The following is a 12,403-nucleotide window of genomic DNA, read 5'->3' as shown; positions in this document are numbered from 1 at the left end:
AAGCAGCTATAATACCATGGGTTACCCCAAAAAGCCAGGAAAACTGGAAAAGGCTACAGGTAGAAAAGTAGAAAAGCAGGGTTTTTTCAACTAGAAACCCCCATCCCTCAGCCTTATTGCTATATATGTATACAAGTAGTTTAAAGTTCAAATCACAGAAAAGTGTACCAACAAAATCTATTTAAATATACCTTTATGGAATCTTATTACTCTTTACTCTGATTCCTATGGATTAGCACACATCACACTGGATTTGTTTTGATCATAAATTGGTTACTAAGTTTATCTCTGAGCAATTCATCGTACAGATGGCTTAGACCAGAACCATAATTTTGCATGACAGGGTTAGCTACGCTAGTATTTACATAAGAAAAAAAACTTTCCTAAAATAGTTGCACATAACATGTATCTGCACCAAATTTTAAGTGTACAAAATATGGTGTGCTTCTATATTCACACAACACACACCACAACCACTAAATACACATCCTTTAATTTTACTTTAAAAACACTGTGACCAAAGTGATACACACAGAACTGGAACCAACCCACATATGAATCTCAAACCCCACCATTGCAGTACAGCCTATTAGACACCTAAATAAAATTCAACTAGTGTGGTTAAGATGTGACCTTAAAGAGTTTTGTTTGTTTCCAAACAGAAAAGGAAAATATATGAGGACTGTGGGGAGAAGAGTGAAGGGGGAGGAGGAAGATATATAGGGATGGAGGAAGGGAAAGATGGAGGAGATAGGTGAAATGGAGACTAGAAGAGGTTCACAATGCTATCCAGCAAACTCCCTACCCTCTTTTCTCCATCTGTCTCCTAGCACAGTGGCTACTTTGCTTATATCTGCCCTGCTAACACATGCCATAACTATAATAAACACGATGATAGATAATAGCTGAATATATTCATTCGCATATACAAAACTGCATACTTCTATTATGTCTCATGAACAATACTGTTTAGAAAAATACCTATGATCTTTATTACTTTTTGAGGAGGGCAAACTGCTCATCAGAGTGGACATATCTCTAAAGATTTCTAAAGATCTAGGTAAAAATACAAAGAGGATGTTCTACAGGCACACTACTGAAAAACTAACCAAGCAGACTCACAGACTCCACAGGAAGAACAAAGGGAAGTGGCAGACAGAGGGAAATAAAACAGGATGGTTTATGAGTAACAGGAAATGTTTTGCCAGAATCAGGCTGGGAGAATTGAAACTCCTGCTCTGCTTCTGAAGGATGCTGCTATCCCACCCTCACTGATGACACTGTAGTCATTAAAGGTCACCCTTCTCACATGAAGAAAGTACACCTTGCCACAACAGCCACCCTGGTCTCAGGCAGGAACTGAGTGGTTAACAATCAGAAGGCTGTTTCTACGGCTAATCATAAAGACTCGGGGCTGAAATCTCCCTGACTGTGTGTGCTTCTCAGTTCACTTTTGACTCTACTAGGGAAAGGGGACAGATAGACCACAATGTAGTAGAGGATAAGCAGGTGGAAAGCCTAAAGAGAAGACCCTTAAATCACACCACAAAGAACCATACTTATTTAATTTCCCCCTCATTTTGCATATATACTCTGCAAAGGAAATCTATTCTGCTATAAGGGACAGAAGTGGAAAAACCAACCAACCAAAGCTAAAAGGAAACTATCAACTTGGTAAGTAGCAGAGGCCTCTTACATACCATTCACTGAAACCCTCTCAACAGCCTTTCAGATGCAAAGGTATATCAACTGACATGACTGGCCACTTTGGAACCTAAGATTGCATACTTAACTGAACAGACAGAAACCAAAGAGTTAAAAGCTAAACTTTAGGCCTGAGCATCCCAACTGTAAAACACATATTTTCTATTGTACCACAGAACATATAAGTCAGAACTAAATAGTACCAACACATTTTTCTAGCAACTTACTATAACTTGAAATTAAGTCACCACTTAAGACTCACTTTCTTGGTCTGCAAACTGGAATTAATTACTACCTTGCTAACTTGAACCCACATAACTAAAATCAAGTGTTTGGTTTTTCTTTCTATTCCATATTTTCATGAATTGAGGTAGGGCCACAGAATATAAATAGCATTTGTAAGAGGTCAGTCCATCTGTGAATTTACAAACAGAAGTTTCCTATCTATAAAATACAATGACTTACTTCAGCCTGGTTTCATTAAAAAGGCAAGACATCCCGCAGTAAGAAAAGTTTTCTTGTGATACTAACAGAATAGATCAGAAGTCAACCTTAATTTTTCCTTGCAGATGTAGTTATCAGTTAATCATGATTTATTTCTTTAACAGCTAAATATGCTCAGATATCTCACACTCACTGGTCACTGAAAAAAATCTTAAGGAGTAAGAATGGCTCTTTGTATGTATGCTAATTTACTAATGAACCTGATCTATCTAAAAGTGACACATCTATCTAAAACTCAACAGTCCCACTTTATGTAATCATTTAGCACCCCCTACCCCAAAGCTATGATACCTGTTTCTAGATCTATAACAAGTAAGACTATGAGCCTACCTACTGTTAAAATTGACCAATCAGTCAATTTTAACAGTGCTATGTGTGTGAAAGGTAACACAGATTTAATGTAAATGAAATTCTCAGTGTAGATTATTACAAATAAGTAACATAATATCAAACACATGCAAATTCATCTTCTTACAATCCAAGCACCACTGTCAATGTATTCATTTTGGCTTTAAGAACAAACTTTAAAAGTATGGAAGAATCAAATGCATTAGGTCAGCATATAAAGACAGTGAGAATAATACCAGCTCCTGGAACCTCACAAGAACTGACTCTTCACTCTAGTGTGAGCTATACTCTAGGTTTAGTTACAAAAGCTGCTACCCAGATTCAGAGAGTTTTAGCAACCTGAAGAATGCTCTGATCATTTCAAAAACTCAGAGAATCAGATATGGCCTGTTTGAAACTTGTGGATATAATTATTTAAGATCATATAGGATACAAGATGGTCTTTGAACCAATCATGAGCTTCTTGCCTATGATAATGAAGATAGAGGATAATGTGGGCATCTTGGGCACAGATTCCCAGTGAAGCTCACCTCAGATTTCCTGCTCCTCAGAATAAGTTTCTATGAAGTTAAGTCATCATGAAGGGGATAACTCTTTCAATAGTGCTAGAAAATTAACTTATATTTCATGTCAAGACTTTCCCAGGAATAAAAGCCATTAAAAAGCCATAAACAGTGGTCCACAGGGAGTCCACGCCTGCTTGATCTTTGACCCCCATCGCCAGGCTTCTGCTGCAGGTGGGTCTTGAACAAGTTCAGGTTGAATGCTCCCCACATCCTTCTCTGAGAACTCCCTGGATTGGCCCCTAATCTTGCCCCCACCTGTGTTCTGTCCCCAGCCAGAGTGCTCCTGGTGCTCTGATACACAACCACAAAAAGCCTAACAATATATATCTAAATATCCAGCCCTACAGAAAGTATTGGAAGGAAAACTCCAACCCAAGGAAGTTAACTATGCTCACAAAGACATAGCAATAGATAATCCCACTTCACCAGAACACAAGGGTAAAGCAAGGCAAATATATTCAAAATACCACCGCCTACAACAAATCTAAAACAAACAAGAATTAACAATCAATGGTCCTTACTTTCCCTCAACATTAATGGTCTTAACTCGCCTATAAAAAGACACAGGCTAACAGAAAGGATACGAAGACACAATCCATCCTTCTGCTGCATACAAAAAAACACATCACAACTTCAAAGACAGACATTACCTCAGGGTAAAGGATTGGGAAAAGATCTTCCAATCAAGTGGAACCAAGAAGCAAGCAGGTGTGGCTAACATAATATCTAACAAGTTAGACTTCAAACCACAAGCAATCAAAAGAGAGAAAGATGGTAATTTCATACTCATCACAGGAGAAATCCATCAACACAAAGTCTCAGTTCTGAACATCTATGCCCTAAATACAAAGGCACCCACATTCGTAAAAGAAACGCTACTAAAATGCAAACCTCACATAAAACCTCAAAAACTCATAGTGGGAGACTTCAACACACCACTCTCAATGCTAGACAGGACCACCAGTCAGAAACTTAACAAAAAAACAAAAGAACAAACAGAAGTTATGTCTCAATTAGGTTTAACAGACATCTATAGAACATTCCATCCAAACACAAAAGAATATACCTTCTTCTCTGCTCCACATGAAACTTTCTATAAAATTGACCACATACTAGGCGACATAAAAACCTCAACAGATACAAAAAAAAAAAAAAATTGGATAAGGCCCCTGTAACTTATCCGACCACCATGCTTTAAAATTGGAATTCAACAACAACACAAAAACTCATGGAAACTGAACAATGTGCAATTGCACCACACCTGGGTCAACGAAGAAATAAAGAAATTAAGGGCTTCCTAAAATACAATGAGAATGAGGACCCAACATACCCGAACTTATAGGACACCTTGAAAGCAGTGCTATGAAGGAAGCTCATTGCACTAAGTGCCCATGTGAAGAAAACAAAGGATAATCACATTAGAGAAGTAACAGCAAAACTGAAAGCCTTAGAACAAAAGGAAGCAAACTCACACCAGAGTAGTAGACACCAGGAAATAATCAATTTGAGAGCTAGAATCAATAAAGTAGAAACGAGGTAAGCAATACCCCCCCCAAAAAAAAAATAAAAAATAAAAATCAATGAAACAAAGAATTGGTTTTTCAAGAAAATCAACAAGATAGACAAACCTCTATCCAAACTAACCAAAAGCCAGAGAGAGAACATGAAAATTAAAAAAAAAAAAAAAAAAGAAAAAAAAAAAAAAAGGGAGACACTAAGGAAATCCAGACAATTTTCAGGTCACACTTTGAAAACCTGTACTCCACAAAATTTGAAAATTCAAAGGAAATGGACAAATTTCTGGATACCTATCACTTCCCAAAGTTAAATTAAGGACAGATAGGCAACTTAAATAGACCTATAATCACTAATGAAATAGAAGCAGGCATCAAAAGCCTTCCAACCAAAAAAAGCCCATGGCAAGATGGCTTCAGTGTAGAGTTCTACCTGAAATTCAAGGAAGAGCTAAAACCAATACTCCTCAAATTGTTCCACACAATAGAAACAGAAGGTTCATTACCAAACTCTTTTTATGAGGCCACAATAACTTGGTACCCATGCCACAGAAAGACACAACTAAGAAAGAAAACTACAGACCAATATCCCTCATGAACATTGATGTAAATATACTCAATCAAATATTGGCAAACAGAATCCAAGAATACATCAGAGAAATCATCCATCATGAACAAGTAGGCTTCATCCCTGGATTGCAGGGATGGTTAAGTATAAGAAAATCTATCAATGTAATCCACCATATAAACAAACTGAAAAAGCACATGATCATCTTACTAGATGCTGAAAAAGCCTTTGACAAAATTGAACACCCTCATGAAAAAGGTCTTGGAGATATCAGGGATAAAAGGAATATACCTAAACATAATAAAAACAATATACAGTAAACCAACAGCCAACATCAAACTGAATAGAGAGAAGTTTAAGGCAATTCCTCTAAAATCAGGAACAAGACAAGGCTGCCCTCTCTCTCCATACCTCTTCAATATTGTACTTGAAGTTCTAACTAAAACAATAAGATAACAAATGGAGATCAAGGGGATACAAATTGGAAAGAAAAAGTCAAATGTCACTATTTACAGATAATATGATAGTTCACATAAGCGACCCAAAAAACTACCAGGGAACTCCTACAGCTGATAAACACCTTCAGCAAACTAGCAGAATATAAGATAAACTCAAAAATATCAGTAGCCCTACTATATAGAGAGGACAAAGGGGCTGAGAAAGAAATCAAAGAAGCATCACCCTTTACAATAGCTACAAACAACATAAAGTATCTTGGGGTAATGCTTACCAAACAAGTGAAAGACCTATATAGCAAGAACTTTATGTCTTTAAAGACAGAAATTAAAGAAGATACCAGAAAATGGAAAGATCTCCCATGCTCTTGGATAGGTAGGATAAACATAGTAAAAATGGCAATCTTGCCAAACGCAATCTACAGATTCAATGCAATCCCCATTAAAATCCCAGCACAATTCTTCACTGGCCTTGAAAGGATAATAATCAATTTTATATGGAAAAACAAAAGGCCCAGGATAGCCAAAACAACCCTGTAAAATAAAGGAACTTCAGGATGCATCACCATCCCCAACTTTAAGCTCTAATCCTGAAAACAGCCTGGTATTGGCACAAAAAGAGACAGAGAGATCAATGGAATCAAATCGAAAATCCTAATATTAACCCAAACACCTACGGACCTGAGTTTTGACAAAACAGCTAAAAGTATACAATGGAAGGAGTAAAGCATCTTCAACAAAAGGTGCTGGCACAATTGGATGATGGTGTGTAGAAGACTGCACATAGATCCAAGTCAATCACCATGCACAAAACTCAAGTCCAAATGGATCAAAGACCTGAACATAAATCCAGCCACACTAAACCTCTTAGAAGAAAAAGAGGGAGGTACCCTTGAACAAATTAATACAGGAGACCATTTCCTGAGCATAACTCCAGGAGCACAGACACTGAGATCAACAATTAATAAATAGGACCTCCTCAAACTGAGAAGCTTCTGTAAGGCAAAGGACACAGTAGACAAGACCAAACAGCAGCCCACGAACTAGAAAAGATCTTCACCAATCCTACATCTGACAGAGGGCTGATCTCAAAGAACTCAAGAAACTATTCAAGGAAACACCAAATAACCCTATTAAAAAATGGGGTACAGAACTGAATAGAGAACTCTCAATTGAAAGACACTTAAGAAAGTGCTCAACATCCTTAGCTATCATGGAAATGCAAATCAAAACAACTCTGAAATACTATCTTACTCCTGCCAGACTGGCTAAAATTAGGAACACCAATGACAACTTATGCTGGAGAGGATGTGAAGGGAACAATCCTTCACTGCTGGTGGGAGTGCAAACGTATACAGCCATTTTGGAGATCAGTATGGCGGTTCCTCAGAAAAATTGGAATAAGTCTACCACAGGTCTCAGCAATCCCACTCTTAGGCATATACCCAAATGATCCATATCCGCAACAAAGACATCTGTTCAACTATGGTTGTAGCAGCATTATTTGTAATAGCAAGAACCTGGAAGTAACCTAGATGCCCCTCAACTGAAGAATGGATAAAGAAGATGTGGCACATCTATACAATGGAATCCTACTCTGCAGAAAAAAATAATGGAATCTTAAAATTCGCAGGCAAGTGGATGGCACTAGAAGAAACTATCCTGAATGAGGTAACCCAGTCACAAAAAGAGGAGCATGGTATGTACTCACTCATATATGGATTTTAGACATAGAGCAAAGGATCACCAGCCTATAATTCACACCACCAGAGAAATTAGGATACAAGGAGGATTCTAAGCGATTCATACAAGGTCCCTCACAGAAGGGGAAAAGGACAACATCTCCAGAGTATATTGGGAGTGGGGGGGGGGGGTGAGTGGAGAGGGAGCTAGGAAAGTGGAGGGGAGAGGAAAGCACGTGGGACTAGGAAGATTGAGTCTGGGGAGAGGGAGAGAGAGAGAGAAAGAGAGAGAGATCATAAAAGAGGAAGCCATTATAGGTTTGAAGAGAAAACTGACTCTAGAGAAATGTCCAGAGACTACATGTCTGGCCCCAACTAACAATTTGAGCAACGGTGGAAAGGCGACCATAAATGCCCTTCCCTGATAAGATTGATGACTAACTTATTCACCATCATAGAGCCCTCATCTAGTAGCTGATGGAAACAGAAGAAGACACCCACATCTAGACACTGAGCCGAACTGGAATCCAGATGCAGAGAGGAAGGACAAGACCAGGCTACAGAAACACAGAGACAGCTGACCTGAACAAGGAGGAGCTAACGGGCCCCCAGACTGATTGCTAGGAATCCAGCATTGGACTGACTCAGACCCCCCTGAATATGGGGCTCAGCTAGCAGGAAGGCCTGGGCAGTCTACAGGACCTTGGACAGTGAACCAGGATGTATTCCTGGTGCACAAAAAGACTTTGGGTGCACATTCCCCATGGAGGGTTACTCCCTTAACCTAGAGGCAGGAGGGAAGGCCTAGTCCCTACTCCAAATGACTTGACAGATTTACAGGACTCCTCCTGGAAGGCATCACCCTACATGTGGAGTGTGGGGAGACTGGTGGGAGGGGAGGGTGGTCAGGGGGCAGGGGAGGGTGGGAGAGAGGGAATGAGGGAGGGAGGGAGAGAGGAAGGGAGGGGAGGAGGGAGGGAAGGAGGGAGAAAAGGAGAGGGAACTGGGATCAATATTAAAATAAAAATAAGAAATTAAAAAAGAAGAAAAGAGGAAAAAAAAGAAAACAAAACAAAACAGTAGTTCACAGAAACCAACACCTAGGCACTACTACACTACAAATAAGGAGTCCTCCTGCCATCCAGAAAGGTTGCACTGAGCTAACCTTCTCTCTCCCATGAATGCAGAACCTCAATAAAGTCATACCTCATCCTTCTTCTCCTGAATACGTCGTCTCTCAGCCTCAATGGTCAGCTTCTCCTGAATTTCCTGAGCAATTTCACAATCATGCTGTTCACTAGAAAACAAAGGTAAACATGATATAAACAAAGAACACATAGGAACATTTTTGTTAAACAGAATAGTTTATTGGATACTCATTGTAAATTATTATATATTTTAATTCAATTTGCATGAGTTACAAAAAGGACCAATTTTGAACTGAACCAAGTAGAAAGATGGATCACTAAGTATGGTAGAATATTATTTTAAGGTGTGGGACTTTTGTTTAATTCTGTGAAGCTGTGTTACCATGCCTGTCTAAAACTCCTGATGATCCTAATAAAGAGCTGAATGGCCAATAGCAAGGCAGGAACAAGGACAGGTGGGGACAAGAGAGGATAAACAGAAGTATAAACAGTACAATTAAATTTAAAAACAAACACTAAACGATGTGTTAAAATTTAAACAGACAAAAAGAGCTTGCATTCTTTAACTGTAGTTAAGAATGGAGGCTTTTTTGGAAAATGTCAGATTTTTCAATGCTTTGGACATTAGAAACACTGTTGCTATCACAGGGTCACATTTTTAGTTTTCTGCTTATTTACTTGATTTTCATATTAATACATAAAACAGAAATTTAAGTTATACCTACTATGGACCCAACATGATGCTTCAAACAGAGGAAACAAATAAGTCATTTATACATTTAAATGGGAGAATCCCAGGTAATGGAAACAAAACCCAAGGGCTTTCCCAGGGCAACAAATGGGTCTTCCTTAGCATCTTTAAGAAGTCTGGTTCTCTCAGAAGTAACTATAAAGTATGATCCTGGATACAGTCGTCTTGTTTCAGGTTTTAAGGAAAATGAGAGTTTTAAAATTATAGAGTGTGATAACTCTGGGAAGTTAGTTAGCTCTTATACAAGTTAGGAAAGATGAACAAAATTATGTTTAGAAATGAGTACTTCAAAACAAGCTGGAAGAATTCAAATTATCATTTGCATTTCACCTGCTAAATAAATATATCTCCCCTCATTTTCCCTCTAACAAATGAACTTCAAATATGTTTTGAGTCTCAGACATGGTTATATACTCCAAGTTGAGAATCAGTAAGTTACGTTAGAAAGTACTATCAGGGGAACCCTAACTTTTTCTGGAGTCACTGAAACCCATATATTCTAAGAAACCTAAGGAAATAAAAATAATTTTCATTTATATCACAAAATGTTGGTTTTGTAATATTCTTGGAAATTGATAGATATATCTAAGAGTAGAAGTATATATACATTAATGTATATACACACCAGATTTTGTTTTAAGAGAAATAATCCCTAAATGAAGTCTGTAGACCTGATTTTGGTCAATATGAGCTATGACTTCTCATGCTACTGAAAAGTTATAAAAAATGGTTTAGACTTTAGGTCAATATGTTAGAATCTTATCCATTAAAACAGAGACATAAACTTAAACAGGTGACTTAGACCAGGAAAAAAGCAGATCAAATTCCAAAGGTCACAAGTGACACAAAGATACAGAAATGAAGCTTCAACTTAGCTTCACAACTTCAAAGCCTGCTTGTAGATAGGGCTAGTTCTAGCTCAATAGGCTAAATGTATAGAACTGTGAGGCAGGAGGACTGAGTATGGAGCAGTCAGTACTGGTCACCCTGGCTGGAAAGTATCTAAAGGTCCCAATCTTAGTGAAAGGTACCATTAATGAAAAGTTCTGCTGTGGCAGCCAGGCAGACTGTCAGAAGGGAAATGCTGAACGCTGCTATTTCCAGCTTGAAGTCCTATAAAAAATATGGCATTTCTCACATTTAGCACTTATAACCTATAATCCTACAACTCAGCGCTTTCTAGAACATTGTGCTTCTTGAAAGGCAAGGAAATCAAAGAAAGATGGTGCAGCAAATAGCTAAGGAAACTAAAGGAACCCATGATGGTACCTTTTATTCCAGTACTTCAAAAACAACTCACAATCAGAAGATAAGAGATTATCTTCTCCATGGCATGTGTACAAAGACTAAATTGAAAGAAACAAACAAATTCACAGAATAAAAGTGTGCCTACTATGACTAACATTTGCACATTTCAGTAACAAAGAAAATTACTAGATAGCCACCACACAATTTGTAAGCCCAGCTGCTGTTCCCATAGGCATACTTCTTATCAATACCATTCCCCAGATCTCACAGGTCTTTGAAGCGCTTCTGGAGCTGAGCTTGGGCTTTCAGGTCTTCTTCTTGGAGCTGCTTAGCCACCTGCAGATCATGCTGGACCAGGCGGTTCCGCTGAATGTTTGATGCCAAATGATGCTCAACTGGACAGAATCATTAAAAGAGGAGTTACAATGTGTTGACCGGTTAGTAAAAAGCTTATAATTAAGTAGAACCTCACCATTAAAAAGGTCTATACATCCACTACTCCACTTTATGCTTTTAACAATAGATTAAAATACTTGAGGAATCACTCCACTGAATAAAAAGAAGACCAAAAGGAGTGAGTTTGCTTTTGAAAGTATGACATAAAAGTAGCAATGCCAGGATATGTCTATACAGACACGCTAAGTGGACCATTGTTCTTTCTACTAATTCTGCTGCCATCCAAGAACTCACAGATCATGAACTCATAAATTGGGTTTTACTTTGTACTAAAATACTAAGTAAGGATTCAAAAAACTGCACCTTTGATGGCAGAGTGCCTGCCTAGCATGCAGGGAGCCCTGGGTCCCATCCTCAGCATGGCATCAACTGGGTGTGGTGTCACATTACTATAATGCCAGCAGTTGAGACATAAAGGCAGCAGGATCAGATTTTCAAGCTCATCCTAGATGAGCTTATATAGATAAGGGATTTCAGATCAGTCTGGACTACCCTATCTCAAACAACAAACAAATCCACAATGTGACTTAACATAGACACTACAATTACCTGTGGAAAAAGTCCCTGTTTCTATTTCAAGGGCAAGCTTCCAACACACTATAGATACATTTATAACCACTGTCTCCCTTGTAAGGAAGGGAAGGAAAATTTTTCTCCTTCTCCTCCAGACAGTGAATACTATTCTTATCCCTGACTCACTTCAAAACATGAAGAATTCATTATTTACCCTTGTCATTTGCCAAGACCTATCCTTCAGGGTAGATATGAGGTATACTTAGTGACTTTCTCCTTACCTCACAGGAAGAAACTAGCCTCAAGCTGCCACTAGAGAGCTGCAGGCTCATGAATTAGAGCTGTTACTTACTCTCTTGTTCCTGCAGGCTATGAGCCAGGGTGTGGTCCTCTAAGACAGCAAAATCTCGACACACTGTAGAGGAGGAAAAGCAGAAGAGAAAACTTAGTATTATTGCACTTTTCCTTAAAATTAGAAGACTTTTGAGAACTTCAGAACAATTCAATATTTTACAGTTTAATAGCTTAAATAATTCACAGTGCATAAAATGTTTAGTAAAGTATTAATTCAATACTTGCAATAATTACTAGTGATGGGCTAGAGAAATGGCTCACTGGTTAAGAACAATTACTGCTCTTGCAAAGGACCTTGGTTTGAATCCCAGCACCTCACACATCATCTTACAAAGGTGGATCCGACACATTCTTCTGGCCTCCACAGGCACCAGACACCCATGGGTTGCACATACATAAATGCAGACAAACACTCATAAAACAAAAATAAATCATAAAATAAAAACCCATAGGGCCTGCTAAACATCAAGTAACTGTGCCACAAAACAATGTTAAGCTTTCCTCCCCTTACCTAGGAACCCAGAGGTCTACAAATGCCTGTGCACCTCTCTAAGGTATAGTTAAAATAACCAGAGTCAACAATGCTTTGCAC

At 38.4% G+C, this 12,403-nt stretch overlaps 1 protein-coding gene across 2 annotated transcripts in view; it reads right to left on the bottom strand.

Annotated features, from left to right (window-relative positions):
- Ccdc50 (coiled-coil domain containing 50) overlaps positions 1–12,403 on the bottom strand; it is a 67,462-nt gene that overhangs the window by 24,888 nt on the left and 30,171 nt on the right. For both annotated transcript variants that reach the window (XM_051191251.1, XM_051191252.1), the window contains exons 2-4: positions 11,810–11,872; positions 10,757–10,883; positions 8,548–8,638 (exon numbers count right to left, since the gene is read on the bottom strand). In XM_051191251.1, the coding sequence (XP_051047208.1) occupies positions 8,548–8,638; positions 10,757–10,883; positions 11,810–11,872 (281 nt within the window). The remainder of the gene's footprint in view (positions 1–8,547; positions 8,639–10,756; positions 10,884–11,809; positions 11,873–12,403) is intronic.

The sequence above is a fragment of the Phodopus roborovskii genome, unplaced genomic scaffold (genome assembly GCF_943737965.1).
Source record: "Phodopus roborovskii unplaced genomic scaffold, PHOROB, whole genome shotgun sequence".
Lineage (NCBI taxonomy): Eukaryota > Metazoa > Chordata > Mammalia > Rodentia > Cricetidae > Phodopus > Phodopus roborovskii.
The sequence above is the reverse complement of the archived record's forward strand: the minus strand, read 5'-3'. Positions and strand labels throughout refer to the sequence as shown.